General features: G+C 38.3%; 1 protein-coding gene across 3 annotated transcripts in view; it reads left to right on the top strand.

Annotated features, from left to right (window-relative positions):
• The window catches only part of LOC126236372 (myosin heavy chain, non-muscle), a 295,007-nt gene extending 280,404 nt beyond the window's left edge, over positions 1 to 14,603 (top strand). For 2 of the 3 annotated variants that reach the window (XM_049945618.1, XM_049945617.1), the window contains 6 exons: positions 2,371 to 2,745; positions 2,869 to 2,988; positions 6,069 to 6,309; positions 10,890 to 11,197; positions 12,394 to 12,557; positions 13,696 to 14,603. In XM_049945618.1, the coding sequence (XP_049801575.1) occupies positions 2,371 to 2,745; positions 2,869 to 2,988; positions 6,069 to 6,309; positions 10,890 to 11,197; positions 12,394 to 12,557; positions 13,696 to 13,831 (1,344 nt within the window). In that variant the 3' untranslated portion in view covers positions 13,832 to 14,603. Of the gene's footprint in view, positions 1 to 2,370; positions 2,746 to 2,868; positions 2,989 to 6,068; positions 6,310 to 10,889; positions 11,198 to 12,393; positions 12,558 to 12,734; positions 12,868 to 13,695 lie in introns of those variants that run through there. The other variant, XM_049945619.1, reaches the window with a different exon arrangement.
• Positions 14,604 to 24,208: the final 9,605 nt, after the last annotated feature.

Here is a 24,208-nt window from a genome sequence, read left to right as displayed (position 1 = left end):
AAACCGTAAAATGCAGAACCACAGTTTATGACTGTCTTTCAAATATCAGTTGCCTATGGTCCATTATTATTGATTTGAATTCTAAATTCTGCCATTATAATAGTTCCAACTTTCTTCCTGCTTTTCCTCTATTGTCAGAGGATGGGTGTGATCATTCCTTTGATCTTGCGTGTGCAGATCCTTGCTTCAGTTTCCTAATTTCTTTTGTTTTCTCCTGAAGAAGTGACTGTCCCGTTCCAAAAGCTATCAATTCATTGCATGTTTTTCTCATTAGTGTGCGTCAGTGCTGCCCCAGCTGTTCTGAGACTTATCAGATGCTCCTATTTTGCCTCACAGATGTATGAAAATATTCTTACTTGTATTTGTTTTGTACTGAATAATTTTGGGAATCTGAATACTTTATTGAATTGAAGTTATGAGCTATCGTTGCTATGTGCAATTTGCTTATGGGTGATAAAGATAAGACACAAAGAATTAAATTTAATTACACAAAAGTGTTAATTTGTGTGTGTGTGTGTGTGTGTGTGTGTGTGTGTGTGTGTGTGTGTGTGTGTTTCCTACATTATTCAGTATTGCATGGTTTCACAGTTAACATATTTTTTCCCTTCTTTTTTTGCCCAAATTCACAGGCCGAGGTAAGGATTAGGCAATTTTTCCCAGCAGCAATGAGTTTTGTATTACTTTAATAAATATATACTATTTTTTGCACTATTAACTAAATAACAAGCTGCTCCTAATTTTAACTTAAAAGTATCAAATTATTTTTTGCCATACCTGTGCTCATTTCATAGGAGCCAAATGTTTGTCTAGTACCATAATTCTAATATCCTTTTAATTAGTAGTAGTTACATCTTTGCATTACATCTGTGCTTTAAAACTGCCTTTCCTAATTATAGTGAATAAAATATTATTATTATTATTATTATTATTATTATTATTATTGGTGGTGGTGGTGGTGGTGGTGGAAGTAGTAGTAGTAGTAGTAGTAGTAGTATTCAGTGATGATGTGAGAACTGTTTTTATTTGTATGGCAATGAAGTAAAATACAGAAGTGAAACTTGATAAAACTGTGGTTTGAAGCAAAAGCTTTGGTTTGTAGTTTTTACTTAGTTTTACAAGACAAAGGCTGACAACCAAAAGGATTTTGTTAAGATTTCACTTTCCTGTAAGAAAGGTTACCCACTGTAGTGCAAAAGTAGTTATTTCCAAATGAAAATAGGCTAAAGACATAGTGGCTACCATTGACAAAGATAAATGTAGAACGACTTGGAAAGGGAGGGGGCAGGTGGGGCACATGAATGCAAATACAAAATGAATAAAACATTTACTCATTCTTATTCAGTTGATTCTGTTTGATATATAAACACAGAAAATGATAAAGCAAAGTATTTGTTTCAGTTAAAAAAAAAATGAAGCAGTTCAGAGATAAATTTGATAGGGAAGTTGCCATAATAAAGGGAAAAAAAGGCTACTTTCACTGATATACCTAATAAGACAGAAATAGATTATTGCTTACTTTTCAATATCTGAAATGAAGCTGTAGGAAATTATATAAAAAAAAAGCTATAATATAATCACAAAAGCACAGCAGTGGCATTTCAGAACTGATGCCATATGTATGTCATAACATTGTCTGATGATTTGGAGCTTACTGGCTCTAAAAGAGGGACTGTATAACAGAATTTATGAAAACTAGGCTGAATATTTTTAGTATGTGTATTTTTTTATATGCATTGGGAAATTTGTTCAAAAATAGTGAATCTTGATTTAGGAAAGAAAGTAGTAAGGAAGACCCCTCCTGCCCCCAAAAACGCAATTGGTGAAAAGACACTAACAACCATTTTCAGCCAAGGTGACATTACAAAGAGAGAATCACTTTGCATTTGCGTGATTGTGAAAGATATCATGAAAGAAAGGAAGTGGAAGAAAAGGAACAAGAAGTCACAGTTGATAATGGAAAAGAGGTCACAATCGTAGCAAACTTTTTCATAATTTTTAAAAACTTGTAACGAAAATTGTATTTAAACTTATAGAACAGTAGTAAGATTATAAAATCTTAAATGTGCCATAACTTTCTTATAGTCATTCCAGCTTTTTGTTTCATTGGTTATGAATCAGGATTGCATTAGTATTATAGAGCTCTGTACTGCTGTCAGTGAGAGCTTTCCATTTCAGAATGTCCATGTAATTCTCTCCCTCTCTCCCCCTCTCCCCACTATTCCCCCTCTCTTCTGTATATATACAGGCACAGAAATATTTTTAATACTGATGAGGTGTAAGGTATTAATATATATTATGTCTAACTTTACAGTTGCCTTTGCAGTTTAGCTCTTTATAAACAATTAGTAACTATTTATTTTTACACTACAGGTACATGAGCTTGAGAAAGCGAAAAGAGCATTGGAGAGTCAGCTTGCAGAGCACAAGGCACAATATGAAGAACTGGAAGATGAATTACAATTGACTGAGGATGCTAAGTTGCGACTGGAAGTAAATATGCAGGCTCTGCGAGCACAGTTTGAGCGGGACCTGCAGGCACGGGAGGAACAGGCAGAAGAGAAACGTCGTGCGCTAGTGAAACAGTTACGTGACCTGGAAGCGGAACTGGAAGATGAGCGTAAGCAACGTGCTGCCACCACCCAGCAGCGCAAGAAGCTGGAGGCAGACATGAAAGACCTAGAACAACAGTTGGAAATGCATGACAAAGTAAAAGAAGATGCTCTGAAACAACTAAGGAAGTTGCAGGTTAGTTTTGTGTGTATTTAAATTTGATAAAAAGACAAGAGTCATTTGCCGGATGTCCATCTTATTATTATAAACTCGTCCTTCATCATCTTTTATGCTTCACAAGTATTACATAAATTCCAGGCACAAGCTAAGGACTCTGCACGTGATGCAGAAGAGGCGAGAGCTGCCCGTGACGAGCTGGCAGCTGCAGCCAAAGAGGCAGAACGGCGGCTGAAGAGCCTGGAAGCAGAACTTGCACAGGTCAGTTTTGCTTTTACTTGAATAAAAATATTCACCAACTATCTATTGCAACAACAGGTATAAGAAAAGAGAAGGCCATTTTTAAGATTTCTGATGAGCTATTTGTAACAGTTTCTTTTTAGACTATTTAATAATTTTCACTTTATATGCTTTTTGTGCATTAGGACAGGAGTCGCAAACCTGAATTACTGTAATTGTGAGTACTTCCTATAATATTCAGAGTTTGACGGTGATGATAAATTAATGTTACTTAAAACTTAACAGTTTTGTATTCTGAGGTAACAGTCATTGCCCTGGTGAAATGTTCCCAGCTTAAAGCAGTTTTTCCATGAGTTTCCTACAAATCGTCTTCAGGCAAAAGATAGTAAGTAGAGAACTCACTGAAATGTTGATGCTGCCACTCAGCTGAGAATTCTGATTCCATCATGAAGTTCACCAAGAACAGCCGCAGCAATTTATGTAATAGCTAGTTATCAGGGAGTGGAACATTACTCTCTCTTTCTGGGTCCCTCAGTAGACAGCAGTTGTTAAAAGCACGTATTGAAACAGTCAGAGTTTTAAGAAAGACAAAAAATAGGTCTGCAACAAGTTAATTGCTGTGTAGAATATCAGTAGTTCCTGTAATAGTTAGAATGTGTAAAGAAAACAAAAATTGTGTAACTACTAAATATGTGCAGGTTAGATCGTATCAGCATATGAAAGAGGCAATTTCTTGGGTGGGCAAAAGAGGAGGGGGGAGGGTGGATGTTAAGTAGTTAGAAGACAAATCTAAACAATATTGTGTATGTTTAAGGTTGTAATCACAATTAATGCAGCTAGGAAAGGAATGGAACAACATGTAAGAGTCAGTGATAAGCAAGATGGTTTTCTAGTATTCTCAGACCGAATGGAACACGGCCAAAGAAACTGAAATGTTACAAAAAAAATAGTAGTTCACTAACAGGGTGTCTACGACCTGGGACAGCCAGGAGATCTGGGAAAAACTCCGGAATTTTTTTTAATTCCGGGAATTTTTTATTGTTTTTGTTCTCAGTTAAATTTTTGTATTTTTGACTGGTAACAACCAATACTCTAACAAAGGATATTACTGTATCCTGCTACTGCAGAATAATACTGCAGCAATAAAACATGAACGAGGGAAAAATCTGAAATAAAACTTAAATTGCAAAGGAAGTGCACCATATACAGCAACTAAACACAGTGCTCATACAAGTGTCTGCCAACAGCAAAATGTGTCAAAGGCTTTAGGAAGACTATGCAGTGCTTTGTAATAACAAATTTCTTCCGACGAGCATGACGTCACAACTATTGACATTAGATTTGTTTTAGCTGTTACGAGTGGGATCATGCGTAGTTGCGTAGTACCTTCTTCCGCTTGTGGTTACAGAAACGTGGCTGTTGGCTGTGTAAGCAGTCGCAGCAGCAAAAAAAAAAAGTGCTGTGTGTGTGTGTGTGTGTTTTGGGAAGGGGGGGGGGGGACACAAATTCATATTCTTGAGGAAAAAACCTTGTTTCACAAAGCGCCTAGCATCCTGCAGTCTATTGATTTTATTCGTATGACTTTGAAACGTGTCCCTGTCGGTTTTTGAACATTGTTGAAAACATTCTAAGTTGATTTCTGAATGAATCATAAGTTGATTTGTGAATGTGTGCATAGTGTACATGATGTCTCTGTCAGTGGAATCCTCGTCACATCTAGAAATAAACTTTCCTGCAGACAAACGGGGCTATATGAGCTGAGCAGAGTATAGCCGAAAGAAAGAAAGCCAACCACTGTCTGATTATGTGGTTGATAGGGTTTGCAAATGATGAGCGTTGTTATGATTACGAGCGAAGTCCATAGAGTCAGACTACCAGAGTACAAATAAACATCTGACAGGAATAACAGGTAAGAAAGATTACGTATTATCTTCTCAGTGTGTCCAAGAAAATGAAATTTTGACAGAAAATTTTTGGCCAGATCGCTATACTAGCAAGGGCCAGTTGTACAGTCTCTGGCTAGCAGCCGCTTTAAGGTCTAGTGTGGAAGTAGTGTGGAAAACACATTGTACGAACACATAATAACGCCTAACCCGAGAATAATCGCGGGATAACTAAACTGGTGATTCTGGTAGAGTTAGTCAAGTTAAACGGCGAATAAGCTTTGACACTGGCAAGAATAGATACAGAACTAGTGATGACAACATTGGTTGTTAGAACGAGGAAGGAGAAGAAACGGTGACATCACTTAAATTACGGAAGAATATGATGATTCCAAATTTATATAAAAATTTCGCACTATTACTTTTCGATCTCATGCTTGAGAAACTGGAGCATATGAATGAAGTGTAAAACTATTTCCTAATGTAAAGCTTTTTGCTTGTAGAAGGCCTAATAGGCATTTGATATTGGTGCTTCATGAATTATATTCTGCCGTGTTATAAAAATGACCATTTATGCCAAAACAGTCTCATTTATTTGGCGTGTGTTAAAATTGCTGCAGTGTTATAAAGGCCTATTTTGTTTTATCTCGCAGACACTGACAAAATATAGGTAATCCGGTCGAGAAACCACACCAATCATGAGCCTATTTGTAATTGCAGCTTTTTCAGCATTAGACAGCGACATTTCGATTTTTCATGTAGCAAAACGTTTGACGAACTTTGATGAGGCAACAGATCCTTTTGCAGAAAGGAAAGCACGCCCCAGCACAGATGTATTTGTCCTTATTGACACAAGCAAATTTAGTGTTTTTATGAAGAAAGCTTTAGTTATTTAAAAGTGGACTTAGTACACTCAAGTGTCATTGTGGTTTGAAGACCCTTGGTAAAGTATTTTAAAAATGGATGAAGGATACCTGTAAATGTCATAACTACAAATTATTTTTATAGATTATTGCTCTAATCTGCTTGACAAAGTTGGTTAGATTCGTCGGAACATTATAGTAGTCCCGACAAGTAGTCCCTGTTATGCACAAACAAATTTTTTGTGGTAATGAAATGCAAACAGTTAAGAAGTGGATAGTAATTTCTAGTCTAATTTCTTACTCTCCAGCATTTCATTTGTGGAACTGTTAGTAACATTTCAGTAAATTGATACAGGTGAGTGAAGAACTCTCAGCAGCAGAACGAGCAAGAAGAGCTGCAGAAGCAGAGAGAGATGAGCTGCAAGAAGAAATGGGTAGTTCAGCCAGCAAGGGATCACTTCTGCTGGATGATAAGCGACGTCTCGAGGCTCGAATTGCCACTTTAGAAGAAGAACTGGAGGAGGAGCAAGGAAACTCTGAAATACTAATGGATCGTGCACGCAAGGCTCAGCTCAGTATTGAACAGCTAACAACAGGTAGGTCTTAGAAACACGAGTGAATTCCATATTTAGAAGTGCAAAAATGTTGAATTTGTTTGGTAAATTATTGCCCCTATTTGATTTATGTTGACAACCCTTACCTGACCAGAAGTCACATTCTTCTTACTACCACACTTTTGTAATTCCCACTATATCTAACTTCAGCATACCAATTTCTTTTTTTAAATTATGTAACCTATCTTCCCAATTAAGGAATCTAACAGTCCTACATCTGACTCTTCGAATGCCAGTTCTGTTTTTCCTCATGAGTCAGCCTCCCGAGTAATTCCTATGTTGAGATGGGGGACTATTTTACCTACAGTATATTTTACTTAAGAGGATGCCATCCATACAGCTGCTTGCCTAAGTGAAAAAATAACAGCTGTAGTTCCCCTTTATTTCAGCCATTCACCAGTAGCCACCTGTTACACCTGTTTAGTGACCAGCAAACAGGCCCTGGTGTATTTACTTGTCGTGATGGTGGTGGTTACCACATCTCTTTGAAAGATTACTGAGTACATGAAATAGAAAACATTAACCCTCCTTAATACAATACTAGAAAATCTCTGAGGAAGTAAAAGTAATGATTTAACCTTAGTCTATGCATTGGGTGTTCATTTGTTTTGTTAGTTAGTCAGCTCCTAGAAAGTACATTGTCTAAAAGCTTAGCAACAGTTTGTCTTGTTAATATTCTTGTCAACTGCTCAGGGCCTCAACTATTTGTTTGGTGATTACTTTTACTCTTTTCACAATTCGTATTAATACTCTTCATAACTATCATATACTGCAAATATCAGTAACAAAAGTTTGGATCTTACCAACTTTATTCACTCTTCAAGTGCTCTGGTGATAAAAGCTTGCGGATTGTGCCCAATCTGTTGCACTACAAAATTCTGGGCTATTATATTGTTGGTGGTCAGGTAAGAACCATTTCTGAAAATCATTCATTAACCAAACAAATAGCTGTACAGTAATAATGGTTAATTAAATCAATAAAATTTATTTTCCCACATATTGTCCTCCAACTTCTTTCCACTTGTAACATCTCCGTTAGTACCTTCTTATCCTTTCACTGAAGAGTTCGTTACCTTGATCTCAAAGACAGTTTAAAAGTTTTTTACCTCTTAGTTGCCAGTGAACTTGTGCTGTGCAAAGATTTGTTCATCAGACCAAACAGATAGATATCTGAAGAGGGCAAGGACAGAGCAGTAGGGAGTTAGGCACTCCCAACTCACTTTACCAATGTTTTTCAGCATTAGTGGTGCCACTTTACACTGAAGTAGCACATCTTTCCCCTGACATAATGAACATTTTCTCCTCAGTGGCTGCTTAACTTTGTTCTCAGTTGCGCCTAGGTAGTATGGGATGTTGATAGTGTGCTGCTTCTCAAAAAGAAAAAAAAGTCCTGGAAAACTGGACCATAGGTACTCCAAAAAAATGGCTAACATGATCTCAACAGCCAGGGCTTGCATTTGGAATTTCTTACGGACACGAGTTTCAAGATGTTTCCACTGCGTGCTTTGGTACTTGGACTCTGGCTCAAAATGATGTATTCAGATTTTATGACGGGTTAAAATCCTGTTCAAAAGCACGTCAAATTAACTATTGATATGATTTTTGAATTTGATACAAATCAAAATGTTCTTTATGATGAACAGTAAGCACTTTGGGAACCCACCTTGCACAAGCGTTAGGATAGATCAGTTTGTTTTGAGAGATTAAATGAGTTGTGCCAACACTTACACTAAATTTTTCTGCAATTCATTCAGTTGTACATAATCAGTCTTCCTGGACAAGAGAATCAATATGAGCTTGAAACACAAAGATTGATACTGCTAGTGAATGCTGTTGGAAAAGTGCTCAACAGTTGTGCTTGTGTGTCTACCTTTAAATTTTGCTATCCACATGTATAAACTTGCACAGTTCACACAACTACTGCAGTTTTTCTGATGGTTGTACACTTTCATTTCAAAATGTGATCACAGAACACTCTTCTTCAAGAGTACTATCTTCGTGGGGCACGGCATCGTAACTGAGAATTTAGATGTTATGTTTATGTAAATGGTAATCAAGAAAATGATGTGACACTCTTAACAAGATTGCCATCTAAATCTCACAAAAATTTCAGTTCATTGCATTAGTCACTGCCTGCACTATGTATGTTTATCTGTTTAATTATTGAAGGACCCTTGTACTGTGCACTAGATATCATGTTAAGATTTCTGGAGGACTAATGAAATTGGACAATTACCACCAGTCCTGGTAACAAAGCATTTGTTGAACCATGTTTAGGTGAGTAGCTGGGAGGGTGCCGTATGGGTAGTGTCCCTCACCAAATTTGTCAAAGGAGAAGTAAGTCAAGTAACAGTGTGGTGCATCATTCATACAAGGAAAGTAATGCATTTGGATTCCAAAAGATACTGCTAGATGTGATGTTGGACTGTGGCAAAACAATTCATAAAGAGAATTTCCTCGTATTGAGGGATTAGATCCACAGTGGCAAGCAAAGAGCCAGGTAGTAAATGTATGGTGAATTTTGAGAGAATTTGGAGGAAGTCGTAAACAATGAATAACTTACGAGAAGTAGCAACGTGGATATAAATTAAATTACAAATAGTGCTCTGTTCCATCATGCTCACAGGAACACAAAACCAGCTTTAAGGGGAGTTAGAACACCGTATCCCGACAGTGTCAAATTTAATGACTTGGCTTCCCTATATTTCAGGAACCACTGTAGCCATTGACATGAAACTTACTCAAGACATTAAACTGTATGTTCAGAGTCTACTGAACTACAATAATAGCATTTCAGCCACTGCTTTCGGAAATACAATTTTTTAATCACAAGGTTAAAATTTTGTGTACTTTTTTTTGTACGTTATCCTAAATAAAGTCAATTATACATAACATTATGTCCTTCTTTTAGTTCAGTAGACTCAGGATATGCATGTTATTACTCCCTGAAAATTTGAATACTCTACTCAAAATGGTTTCTGAGATTTAGGAAAAAATGAAACAGAAAATGTAAATTTTTCGGGAATGGCTTCTAAAGTTTCAGTAGACTGTAACTCAATATATGCTTATTTTTTTATTTTTAGTCACTCAGAAGCACCCTGCACCATACTGTATATCATCCTCTTGATCTTTTTCCAAGTGTTTTCTTCTTTGTGGACTCCTTAGTGGCCAACTGTGCTGCATACTCTGCTTTATCAACGGGAACCTTGTCCATCCGTTCCAGTTATCTGATGCAGTTTGCTCCGGATTAATTCACATATGCTGTAGCACTTTCACCCTATCAATGTTGCCATCATTACAATCAATAACAGCATCACTGACCCCCCCCCCCCCCCCACTTCCAACAAAAACATTTTTTGATAATGGAATCCATATAAGATTATTGAACGGCTTATTGGGATTTTGACCCTGACCATGCAGACACTTCTTCAGTAACTCAGGATTTTCCAGGTCTCTGTAAATAGGTTTTATGATATCCATGACTGCTACTGGGATGGAATGTTTATGGCTGTATGAACTGTTTGAGTACTGGGCATTGTGGTAATTGCACCATGAATCTTGTCCAGGAGGGAAAAGGTGGTGTACTGGTTTTTCATCAGTTGACAGTCTGTGGAAGAAGGTAGCCCATACTGCCTGCTTCATTTTCAACAAATCCTCAGTGTTATTTCTAATGGCCATGCTATAATAATACTGTAGTTTTACCATCAGAAAGTTTCTTGTCTCTCAAACTTTGTTTCAACTTCCTCAACCTGGTGCCCATCCTCTTCTGGACATGACCTTTATAACACAGCAATCCACAGCCTCCTGTATTAAAAATTACCAGTTTTATTAGATCTTGAAGTAATGCACACAAAAATTTTAATATTTTCAGTTGGTGTAGATTATATTTAAAAAAATAAAATAAAATAAAATATTTCCCATGTGAGATTATAAGTGATATATATAATTTTATTCGGAAATTTGTGAATTTCATAATGAGATAATCCGAAAACGTTTTTTTTTCCCCTGTTGTAACTCCCCTCAAGTTATGGAATGCTACTGCTTTATCAAGTACAGAAGATGCATTGCCAGTAAAGTTTGCTCTGTTTAGTTGGACAGCAAATTAGAGAGCAAATTGACAAAAAATGTGATGTAGTTAATTGATGCATATTTAATATTGCATCTGCACTGTTGTTGGTGCTACTATAATAGGTTTGTTAGGCATCTATCATATGTCTTATCCAGTCAGTCCACATTACAGTTCTGCACTATTCATTCTGCACATATTTGTTTCTAATTGTAAAGCTGTGCACGTTTTCTCAGTCTTTTCATCATACATTCTTGGCCCAATTTCCATCGGCCATGATTCTAACTACTACTTGGCAGGCAGTGTTTAAAGTCTTTGCATGAATGAAGAGAAGAAGAAAAAATCCGCAGTAATTGTCACCCTGAAGTGTTCTTAGTCATTTCACTTGTGTCAGAGGTTACAAATACTAAGGTAATTTAACTTCACCCCGTCTGTAGTCCATTGGCAATTAGTATGTATTACACTAAAGCATGTTACACTCTGTCTGATTTTTCAGACTTAGCTGCCGAACGCTCAACAACGCAGAAACTGGAAACTCAGCGTATGTTGCTGGAACGGCAGAACAAGGAGCTGAAGGCAAAACTTGTAGAACTCGAAACAGCACAGCGCACTAAGACGAAAGCTACAATTGCCTCATTGGAAGCGAAGATAGCAAATTTGGAAGAGCAGATGGACACCGAGGTAAAGGAAAGACTGGCCCAGCAGAAGCTGAACCGTAAGCAAGACAAGAAGATAAAGGAGCTCACTCTGCAGCTGGAAGATGAGCGTCGCCAGACTGACCAGTACAAAGAACAACTGGATAAGGTCAGTACATAGGACACCATCTGTCTTGCACTTAAGGGTGGTAGAACATCAGACAGGTCAACTAGGAGCAGGAGAGGCAACACAGGAAATTTTAATTTTCATGTCTGTACTTTTACAAATAAATTCATAAGACTTCGTCAGCATGACCAGGAAGGATTCGGGATTCACACTCATAGCAGTGGAAGTTCAGAAACATAACAAGATAATTTTTTTTACATATGAAATTTCATCATTTTTTTCACTTACTATTGGCTGCATTTGTTTCTATAGGTACACTTTCTCTTCATAAGTAAGAGAGATTCTTCGATGAATTTTGCGCAGCATACAAACCATACTTGCAGATCTATGAAATTCCAGAATTTTCCAAATCTATTAAAACTTTGGTAAAAATTTAGATAATTAATGATAAAATTTGAGTTTTTTCTAAGCATGAAGTTTATAATGCAGCATTCTTTTTTCATAAACTAAATAAATTGTATATTTTCACACACCTGTAAGTATTGTTTGTATGCTGTGCAAAATTCATCGAAGAATCTCTCTTACTTATGAAGAGAAAGTGTACCTATAGCAACAAATGCAGCCAATAGCAAGTGAAAAAATGATGAAATTTCACATGTAAAAAAATTATTTTGTTATGTTTTTGTTCTTCCACCGCTATGAGTGTGAATCCTGAATCCTTCCTGGTCACGCTGACAAAGTTTTGTGAATTTGTAAAAGTATAGACAGCGGAAATTAAAATGTCTTGTGGTGCCTCTCGTGCTCAAACTCGGCCCATTTGGTGTCCTGCCACCCTTAATTTGCAACTACTACAGATTTAAAGGAGTATATTCACCTTCCACTTATTGCTTTTTCCTTTGTACTCTACAATAATGATTCACCACTTCTGAGAGCTTGACAGTAAGTACTTCATTTGGTATGCAAAACTGTAATGAGGGAAATTCTATATTTTTTCTGTTATTTGTTTAAAAGTTGAGTTATAAATACAATTGGATATTTATCATCATCATCATTATCAGAATACGTAAATGAACTCGTGTGTTCTTGAGTCTCCATTCTCATATTAATTGAACTTTTAAACTACATGTCATGAAACATGTATTTGACGAGTGGTTGAATAATGTGTAGTACCTAACTTTGAAAGATATGTTTCTGTTTGTTTAATTTTAATACTGTCCATTGCTTTCACATCACTACAGAGCAATGTAAGGGTAAAGGCTCTTAAACGACAACTTGATGAAGCTGAAGAGGAAATAAGCCGGGAAAAGGCTCAGAAACGTAAAGCTCAACGAGAAATGGAAGATATGATGGAAAGCCAGGAGACAATGACAAGGGAGATTAACAACCTCAAGAACAAGCTTAGGTAAGAAGAAATTAGTGACCTAGTGACTAGTTTCAGAAGGCAGTTGTACTGGATGACAATATAAAAATCAAGCTAAATGATATTGTGCATATTAATAGATGAGAATAAATTCTGTAGCTTCAGTTTTAATGTTCATAGCAAAGTAAATATCTTCTTGTTATGCATTTTGCTTGCCAGGAATCAGCAGTGAAATCCTGACTTTGAAACCAATAGACCGCCATCAAAGAAGTTCAGGCCAGTAGTGCACCGAGTTAAAATGTGTGTCTAGTAATATCGTGGCAGTGTTTCATACTAACATGTGTTTGTATACATGTGTGTGGTGCGTGGTTTTTTTTTTTTTTTTTTTTTTTTTTTTTTTTTTTTTTTTTTTTTGGGGGGGGGGGGTCATGTTTATTTTGACCACAGGACATTGTTATATCAGTGTTTTCTCAAATGCATGTTACTTCAGAGTAGAGTATTCCTTTTGAAGAATGCAGGACTAATGTGCAATGTAGTTAAAAAATGGCTGGAGGAGATGGAATGTGGTTTGTCTAGATAAAAACAGCTACTTCAAAATGAGAGAGAAACAGAGAGAGAGAGAGAGAGAGAGAGAGAGAGAGAGAGAGAGAGAGAGAGAGAGAGAGTGTGTGTGTGTGTGTGTGTGTGTGTGTGTTTGTTTGGAGGGGGGAGAGGGAGGGAGGTGTGTATGTGTTTGAGTTTGAGTGAGCACTTTAACGGAAAGTACATACGCGCGGGGGGTGGGGGGGGGGGGGTGCATGTGTATGCACTTTTACCGAAAGTACATCTGCAAAATTGCTGCAGACTGACAGCACTAATATCAGAAGTACCTTACAACTAACACAACTCAATAGAATCTCCTGTTACTGCTTAGTATAAGCGACCCAGGTTTGTGAATGATGCACACAGTTGTATGTACATTACTAAAGTTGCCTTGAGACATGGTCTAAGTTATTCTGCATTACAGTTTCTTTTAAAAATGCAGTACAATAGGATAGAGCAAAAGTTATTAAAATGCTTGCTCATGTGCGCACATGCGCACACTACAAACTGGAAGAAGGCATAAAGGAGGAGAACTGCAATGTGAAAAATATTTTATCCTAAGCTACAATTAAGTTTTCATGTTATTTCATCTTTACAGACGTGGTGGTGGTGGACTGGCACTAAGCAGCTCAAGATTAGCTGGTGGAACTAAGCGAGGATCCATCCAGACAGGTACTGGTGATGACAGTTCTGCACAGGATGACACCGTTGATGGGGAAGAAGCCCCCAACTAAACAAACAAAAACATGACTCCCAATACTGTGGCCTCGGTCTCATCTTCACGTGCCTAATAGTCTAAATGGGAAGCAGCTTTCTGTAGTAAGCCTACCCTGATGACGTCAATAGACTGCCATTTGTTACTTTTTAAAGCTACTTTTGTAAAAGTGTTACTCTCAGCATTCTGAGGGACTTCTGTCATTCCACTGTTTTTTTTTTCTTTTTTTCTAAGTAAGTCTAGCAGTATTGAATACAGTTGGTATTTTTTATAATCTACCACTAACACTGGACTATTGGTACAAAAAGATTTCCTTCAGAAGTGTGAATTAATTAATCATTGTAAGCGTGATGTTGTGGAAATAGTGATGAGTCACTGTATGTTGCGTCTGAGAAGGTGCAAAAGTTTAAAGTGGAGAAGTTCAATATGCTGGAGGCGAGAGAGGACGCAGAAATAAAGATTCTGCTTAGTGTTACTGGAAAACAGCGAAATGTTTTTGTACAGTCTTGCAGAGAAATTCATATTCAGTTTCTGCATAAACATTGAGAAAAATGGTGACAGGTATAATTTTCAAATGTTGAAATAAAACATTCAGAGAAGGGTGAAATACTTCAAATAATTTATGTGACAGTAAAACACTATTACGTACTTAGTTCTAAACCTGTATTTAAATTCTTTTTAAGTTCTTGTATTTTTAAACGCAGGAATGAATGTTTGTGAATGAATGTACATACGTAACAAAGAATGTTTATTCATAATAATTGGAAACCGAAATTTATTAATAAACATAACTGAAAAACAACAATCTATGTCTGTCATTTCCTTTTTGTTTTCTTTCCCTCTAACTTCTCAGTAATTCATGCAGTTTGCTTCCTTATATTGAAGAACAGTGTATGAAATAATGCTCACAGCCCAAATATAAATGTTATGCAGTATTATGTGTAGTAAGAAAATAAGATTTTTATTCTGAGCAGAGACAGTGAAAGGAATTAGTTTGTGCCCTGGAAGAAAAGGGAGAGCTGTTATATTCTAAAGTAGATGGGAAGCTGAATTATGAAATGCCATAAATGTTACATATACACACACACATCAAAAGTTTTGCATCACCCTGGTTCCCAGAACTCTTGAAGATGTTGACTGTGGATATTGTATCACAGACACAGTCCCTTTGACTGTTCAGAGAAGTCACTAAACATGCCCAAAGATGTAAACAACCGTGCACGAGTATTGCCTATTAGACGGAGGGCATCCGACAGCCGATCAGTTCCAGTCATTCCACCAGAAAGGAGGTACACGGCTCGTGCAGTCTGTAGTTCAACTATGCCTAGATGGTCAGTACTGCGGTTCGATCAGATCCGAATTGTTACTTTGTGCCAGTAAGGGCTCTCGACAAGGGAAGTGTCCAGGTGTCTTGGAGTGAACCAAAGCAATGTTGTTTGGACATGGAGGAGATACAGAGAGACAAGAAATGTCGATTACATGCCTCACTCAGGCCGCCCCAAGGCTACTACTGTAGTGGATGACCGCTACATATGGATTATGGCTCGGAGGAACCCAGACAGCAACGCCACCATGTTGAATAATGCTTTTCGTGCAGCCACAGGACGTGGTGTTAAGACTCAAACTGTGCGCAATAGGCTGCATGATGTGCAACTTCACTCCAGACATCCATGGAGAGGTCCATCTTTGCAACCACGACGCCATGCCGCATGGTACAGATGGGCCCAAAAACATGCAGAATGGACTGCTTAGGATTGGCATCACATTTTCTTCACCAATGAATGTCTCATGTGCCTTCAACCAGACAATCGTTGGATACGTGTTTGGAGGCAACCCAGTCAGGCTGAACACCTTAGACACACTATCCAGCGAGGTGGAGGTTCTCTGCTGTTTTGAGATGACATTATGTGAGGCAGACGTACGTCGCTGGTGGTCATGGAAAGCGCCGTAACGGCTGTACAATACGTGAATGCCATCCTCAGACCGATAGTGCAGCCATATCGGCAGAATATTGGCTAGGCATTTGTCTTCATGGATGACAATTCACGCCCCCATCGTGCATATCCTGTGAATGACTTCCTTCGGGATAACATCATCACTCGACTAGAGTGGCCAGCATGTTCTCCAGACATGAACCCTATCAAACATGCCTGGGATAAATTGAAAAGGGCCGTGTATGGACAATGTGACCTCCCAACCACTCTGAAGCTATCTACGCTGAATCGCCATTGAGGAGTGGGACAATCTGGACCAGCAGTGCCTTAATGAACTTGTGGGTAGTATGCTACAACGAATACAAGCATGTGTCAATGTGAGAGAATATGCTACTGGGTATTAGAGGAACCGGTGTGGACAGCAATCTGGACCACGACCTCTGAAGGTTTTGCTGTATGGTGGTACAACATGCAGTGTGTGGTTTTACTGAGCAATAAAATGGGCAGAAATGATGTTTATGTTCATCTCTATTCCAATTTCTTGTACAGGTTCTGGAACATTTTGAACCGAGGCGTTGCAAAACTTCTTTTGATGTGTGTAAATTTTACTTTATATGTGTGTGTGCAATTAAGAAAAAACTATTGTATTGATGTTATTGAGTGCATGTGGAGTCAATCATGAATTTCAAATGTGAAATATAAAGTTCACTAACTGATTCTGTCAACTGAAGATGGGAAACAAAACTTCTACGCTACAGTAGGCAACAAAGAGCAAAGGACTAAATGTGAGTTTGTATTTGGCACACAGTATTAAGTTCAGTTGGGTAGCGTATAAATTAATGAGTGAAATATTTGGAGCAGATTTTTCAGCAAGATAATTAAATGGTCTTCTCAAGAAAGCAGGCCGCACAGTAGATTGCTTATATGGTGAAAACCTAATAATGGACAGTAATACATTTATATTTTGTTGATAAATATGTTAGTCCCAGGTTCAAATCCAACCATAACCAACACAGCCAAAATAGTATATAAATAAACCTTCAACTAACTTTCTGTAAAATAATTCACATTAAAAAATCAAAAATTTATTCTATACGTGGCCTGTGTCTGTATATGTGTGGATGGATATGTGTGTGTGTGTGCGCGTGCAAGTGTATACCTGTCCTTTTTTTCTCCCTAAGGTAAGTCTTTCCACTCCTGGGATTGGAATGACTCCTTTCCCTCTCCTTCCCTCTTTCCTGATGAAGCAACCTTGGGTTGCGGAAGCTTGAAATTTGTGTGTGTGTTTGTGTCTTTATTGTCTCTATCAACATACCAACACTTTCGTTTGGTAAGTTACAGCATCTTTGTTTTTAGATATATTTTTCCCACGTGGAATGTTTCCCTCTATTTTATATAATTTTACTCCTTTCACTCTCTCAATAAAAACTATTATGCAATTCAAAACAAATAGGAATGACTAGAGATACTGGAAACATCTTAATGATCGCACACTTAATGAAACCATCAACCAAACAAAGTAAGTTAATTGTGATTTTAATTTAGATATTCCAGCGTATTTTGCTTCCCGTTACTCCGAGTTGTCATATGGAATTTTGCTACGGGAAGATATAGCTAAATTAAGAGTTATTTATTGAGAAAAAGTGAGCAAAAATTTTTGTGGAATAGACAACTGCTTGTCTGTGTGCCTAGTAATAAAAATAAATTTTAGGTGATCTGTGTGTATACACTCATAATACAAAAGAGAAATAATTTTTGGTTAACTCCGTAAAATACAGAGTAGAGTTGTATACTGTAGTATTCAACAATCTACCTGCAGAAAATTTTTTGAAAAAATTTGCATTTGTATGGTGCATGGTAGAGGGTATCCTTTACCACTAATAATCCTTTCCTTTGCTATTCTAATCTCAAATGGAGTGAAGGAAAAAAAAGATGTCTATATGCCTCCATTCGAGCCTTAGTTTCCTTTATTTTACCTATGTGGTTCTTCCACAAGATGTATGTCAGCAGTAGTAGAATCATTCTGCTGTTGTCTTGTAAAGCCGGTTCTCTAGATTTGCTCAATAGTGTTTCACAAAAAGAATGTCTTCCAATCTGAACTCGTGAAACACTTTGGTAATATTTACATGTTGTTCAAACCTACCAGTAACAAATCTAGAAGCATGCCTTTGAATCGTTTTGATCTCTTTCTCTAACCCAACCTGATTGGTATCCCAAACCCTCAAGTAGTACTCGAAAATGGGTTGCAAAAGTGATTTACTTGGGGTCTCCTTCGTAGATGAGCTACACATTCCTGAAATTCTTCCACTAAACCAAAGATTGCCATTTGCCAGTCCTGCTAATAACCTTAAGTACTCATTCCATTTCATATCGCTATGCAACACTACGACCAGTTACTTACTCGGGGTGACTGCCAAACAGCACACTACTAATGCTGTATTTGAACATTATAGGATTGCTTCTCCTACTCATCTGCATTACCTTAATAATTCTATGTTTAAAGCAAGCTGCCATGCATCACACCAACTAGAAATTTTGTCCAAGTCATCTTGTAACAACTAAGAGTTTCTCAGTACTGACACCTTCCTGTGCACCACAGCATCATCAGCAAACAGCCACAGATTATTGTTCACCATGTCCATCAGATCATATATGTATGCAGAGAGCAAGAGCAGTCCTATCACACACTTCCCTCGGGCAATACAGACTGTACCCCTGTCTCTGAACACTCACCGTCTAAGACAACATACTGGATACTGTTAAGAATTCTTCAAGGCATTCTCATATCTGGGGAAATATTCTGTATGCTCAGATTGTCATTAACAGTCTTCAGTGAGGCACCTTCATATCCTTTCCAAAAATGTAGGAAAATTGGATCTGTCTTTTGCTCTTTAACCATGGTTCACATGATATCTTGGGAAAGTAAAGCAAGGTGAGTTTTCTAAGTCAGTTCACATTTGTGGGCAGAAGCTTTCCCACCCCAAGGAAATCTAGTATGTTTGAACTAGGAATATATCCGAGAATTCTGTGGGAAACCAGTGTGGAGGGTATTGGTCTGTAATTTTGCGGGTCCACCCTATTTCCTTTCTTATACACAGAAATCATCTATGCTTTTTATCGGTCACTTGGAATTTTATCGGTCACTTGGAACTTCCGTGATAGATACATGAGAAATGCAAGCGAAGTAAAGGATCATTGCCATACAGTACTTCCTGTAAAAGTGAATTAGTATTCCATCTGGGCCTGCCGACTTATTTTTTAAACTCTTTACTTATCAACACCAGGGAGTCTTGTGTGTTAGTCAAACAACAGTATGTTTGCATGCTCTTCCTGTGTGAATGATTTTTCAAGTATGAAATTTAAAAATTCACCTCTCCTTTTGCTGTATTGTATTGCCATCCTGGACTGGTTGACGAATGACTGGATAGGAGCCTTTGACCCGCTTAGTAATTTTACGTAGGATCAGAACTTTCTTGGGTTCTTGGCAAGAACGTTCATGAAGGTATGAAAGTGGAAGTTGTTTGCCTCTAACATGGATCTTTTTTTACAGATGCACAAACTGTTTTTTGAACTGAGAGTGCAACAGCCTCTGCTTCCTTAGCATTTTCCAAATTTCATTATTAAACCATGATGAATTTTTAACCACTTACTTGACACATCCTTCTTCAGAGCGTGATTTGCAGCTCATTTAAATTTTCCCATAATTACTGTACGTTCATCATGCTGGAGCTAATTGATGCCCTTTCACTGTCTAACTTGGATGCTGACAAATGCTTATCTCCTCTTTCCAGCAAAAATACTCTCCTAGCCTTTTTGATGAGTATTATTAACCATGGGTATTAGTGATTGTCGTCGTTATGACAACATTGTGATCACTGATCTGAGTCTATACTGACACTGTCGATAAGGTCAGGCCTATTTGTAGCTACAAGGCTTAAAATATTTCCATTGCATCTGGGTTATTGCACTAGTTCTTCAAGAGTACTTCACAAGACTGCCCGTAATACCTGCAGTGAATTCATAGGATCCCAGTCTTTACTCCAACTAATACTGCATGCTCTGGGTATTTCCACACTACTGAGTGTAGACTTTCTTTGAGCTGTTCTACAATTGTTATGGTCGAATTGGATGGCTGCTTAAAACATCCAATAATTAACTTGAGTTCACCGAAGTCGATTGCTTGTGTCCAGCTAACTTTACAGTCAGACTCGAATTTCAACCTCGATGGAGAAAATATTTGTAGACTTCAATGAACACTTCCCTTCCTGTGGCATCTAATCTGTCTTTTCGATGTACATACCTTGTCTCAATACTTTAGACTTTGGGTTTCATCTTGCTTTCAGTACCAAGTATAATTTCAGCGGGATAGCTCTCCTGGGGGGCAGTAAATTCAGGCACTTGCTTATGAGCACTGACATTTTTTCCTTAAAAATTTTACAGTTGAAGTGACTTAACTTTTTATGTAGTATGATTTCGCACTGTGTGTAACTGGCAAGTGTTGTCAGTTTTTTTTTTTTTTTACAGATTTGTCACTTAGATGGCTCAATGGAAGAAAGGAGGATTGCAATCAGAGCGTATGCCCACGTTATTATGATAAAAATGCAGTCTGTGTTATCTTGGATGCAGTATATCTGATTCGTCAAACATTTGACTTAACATAGCAAATAATGTTAGTAGTGGAAATAAATTCAGTAAAAAAAGGAAGGAATGCTTATGAATGGAACAAATTGCAGAATAATATTTTACCTAACAGCATAGAAGAGTATATTTTTATCTTTGGAGAAGTACTCCCTGTGAAAACATCCTGTTATGTGGAAAAATAGTAAGATTTATGGGCTATGTTTACACGGAATGGACCAGATCCTTTGGCCCAACTGAAATGATCACTGACTAGAAACAGTTACATTGGGCTACTCGGAGACCGTTCGCACTCGTCGTGGATTTCACATTCCCAAACGACGGTGGAATTTTCGTGGACAACGGTGTGCCGTGGCACAGCGCCACAGTTGTTCCTGATTGGTTTGAAGAACATCCTGGACAACTCAAGTGAATGACTTGCCCACCCAGATTGCCAGACATTAATCTCGTCGGACAAATATGGGAAATAATCGAGAGGTCAGTTGGTGCACAAAGTCCTGCACTGGCAACACTTTCACAATTATGGATGGCTACAGAGGCAGCACGGCTCGGTATTCCCGCAGGGGACTTGCAGTGACTTGCCGAGTCGGTGCCACGTCGAGTTCCTGCACTTCGCCAGGCGAAAGGAGGGCCGACACGATATTAGGAGGTATCCTACGACTTTTGTCACCTCAGTGCAGAATAACATTGGTGACAGGCACCGAGCTCTCTCTCACACTTGTCAACTGACTCCTGCTTCCCTTTCACTTTATTATATTCTTATAACTGCAGTCTAGCTTCTGTACAAGATATAAATAACATTTCACTCCCTAGATCCCTGCTGCCTCGAGACTTTCAAAGGTGTAGTTCAGCCGACATTGTCCAAAACTCCCTAAATATACATTTACTATAAAATTAGGTTTGCATTTTTCTTTCCTTTTCCTTTAATTTATTTATTTATTTTCATTTTATCTTCTAAAAGTAGACTCGTGTGTTCCTGGATGTCTGTGGAACCCAAACTAATCCATCCCAAGACCTGTTTCACCAGTTTATCTTTCTAATGCAAATAATTTATGTCAGTATTTTCCAACTGTAACTAATTAAATTGATGGTCCCATTGTACCATAATATTCACATCTGTCGGCACCTGCCTCCTTCAGAATTGGGATTATTAAATTCTTCTTGAGGTCTGAGGGTATCTTGCTTGTATCACATTTCTTCTATCCCTGAGGGAATTGTTTTTCAGATATGTTCTCCCAAGATTCTCAATAATTCTGAGAGAACGTTGGCTACTTCAGGTGCCTTGTTTCTAATTAGGTTTTTCAGTACTGTCAAAGTTATTTCACAGTATCAGAGTTTGTCACATTTTCGGGGAATGCAATGCAATGCAGTGCCCGAGAGCCAGAACAGGAGGAAGAGCAGCAGAGTCGGCTAGGAGCTTATTGGCCTGACACTGAAAGTAATGGGGTCTCCTTGTGTCAGGGTGTAGATTTCGCACAGCGATAAGAAGTGGATGGCACACGTGTGGGTGCTGCTGGTAATATCAGTCAGCATAGCCTGGCCCAAAGCCTACAGGATGCAGCTGGAAAGTGTCTCCACAAGGGGTGGGTGACATCGTGAGTGCACATACGAGGCCACCACAAAAATTCTGCAGGGGTTTAATTGGTTGCTAGGTAGATAGTGAGAGGGACTTTGTGTTGGTCAAGCCTCAGGCCCAGACTTTGAATTTTGCTCTTGATCTGCTGCTCAATACTTAGCATATCTCTTTCAAGAGGACACCTCTCTCTAATGCATTAACCACTGTACCTTCAAGAATTTGATAAGAGAACAGTAAAAATAATCAAGTAATTTGAACTATTGTTCTTACAACCTTGTTTGAATTCCCATAAGCTTGTTCCATAATTCATAAAATATTCATCTAGAAAAATAAGAGACATTTGGAGAAAAGAGAAGGACCTGTATGGAATGTAAATACTCAGATGTCAAGCAAAGAAGATAAGTCTGAAACACGGGAAGAAACACACTTGAAGACAGTATTATGGAAAGGTAAGGAATAGCCGAACCGCATTACAGCTAGCTGAATGGAATTTTCCACAATTACTGTTGAGCAACATCTAGCCCATTCACTGGATGCAACATTTTACCTATTTCCCCTTCCCTTTCCATAATATTGTCTTCAAGTGTGTTTATTCCCATGTTTCAGACTTATCTTCTTTGCTTGCGATCTGAGTATTTACATTTCATACAGGTCCTTCTCTTTTCTCCAAATGTCTCTTATTTTCCTTTAGGTGGCATCTATCTTACCTGTAATCATGCACGTTTCAAATGCAATGCTTGTTTCCTCATCTTTAGACTGTTCTTCATCTGGGTTTCTGCAGAACACCAATCCCACACGCGCCTAGGCCAACCCACCAAATCGGCACTGGCAGAACACTGCTTGGAAACTGGACACAACATGAAATACAAAGAGAACAAGATTCTGGCCCCTACCAGTTTCTACTGGGACAGCATCTTCAAGGAGACCATTGAAATTCACGTAATGGACAATCTCATAAACTGAGACACAGGTTTTCAACTAAGCGAGGCATCGCAACCATTACTTAATTCCATCAAGGGGTCACGCCACAAGCGGACACAAGACCCTTCTACGACGGCCGCAGAGGACACTCCATGGGATTCTGCATCTTCCACCACCCGGCGCGACTCCGGGGTGGGCGCGGACTGGGTCGGCACCTGCAAACAGAATGTCGGCGGCCGCAATCGGATCATCAGCGCAGGGAATCGAAGCCCGACTGACGGACATAAATAACATTGACAATGAGCAGACAGACTATTCCATCAGAACCACCTGATGATGGCGGAAAGGTTATTTGCCCAAATATCATGGGACTTCAACGATCGCATCTGACTGGACACCCCGAGAGTCCTGGAATCGACACAAATTTCAAGACACACACACTACCCTACTTCAACATTTTAATTGACCTGCCACAAGAGTGTTTTGTCGGACAATTACATCACAGAATAGGTGATTTGTGTTTCTATTTCTGCAGATATATTATTTCTTCTGTAAGGATATCATCTTAAAAAGATTTCACATACATCACACACTTTCTGTTCATCTACTGAAATTTCCTTTTTTCCAAAACATTTTATTTTAGTTAATAAATATTTGAAATCCTTAGTTCTTGTTTTGATACCTCTGTACAGATTATACGATCAGGTCTTCTTTGTAAGTTCAGTCCATTGTCCAAATCAGTAAACTACATTTGGTCTCCTTTTTAAATCCACAGCTGTAGCAAATTCCGCAATGGTTACAGACCTTGATGCATTTATGTGGTGTTGTAGACACAGATAGCAGTATGATAGCTGTAATCATATTTGGTGGGGGAAATTATCTATAGAGAGACCTGACTAAACTATGGTTCCTGAAGAGGAGCAGCAACCATCTCAGTGATTGCAGGAACTACAGTCTGGATGATTGACCTTGTCTGTTAGAACTGTAAATGCCTGAAAGCAAGGGGAAGTCAGCTATAATGTTCCCAGAGGATGTGCTGCTCTACTGTATGGTTTCATGATGATTGCATCCTTTTGAATAAAATTTTCTAGAGCTAAAACAGTTTCCCATTCAGGTCCTTAGACTGAAACTGCTCAGGAGGACATTGTCACCAGGAAAAACAAATCTAGTTTCCGTAGGTTGGAGTGTGGTTTGTTGGATCACGTAATTGAGTAGAGAGTTTAAAAAGAGAATTGGATAGGTGGTTGTTAGATATAGCAAAAGTTAGGGAAGGGAAGTGCCAGGAAGAACAGGACTTCTGGCTATATGAGTATAGTGTCATCAACAT

The sequence above is a fragment of the Schistocerca nitens genome, chromosome 2 (assembly GCF_023898315.1).
Source record: "Schistocerca nitens isolate TAMUIC-IGC-003100 chromosome 2, iqSchNite1.1, whole genome shotgun sequence".
Lineage (NCBI taxonomy): Eukaryota > Metazoa > Arthropoda > Insecta > Orthoptera > Acrididae > Schistocerca > Schistocerca nitens.
This window is presented reverse-complemented; position numbering and strand designations above follow the sequence as displayed.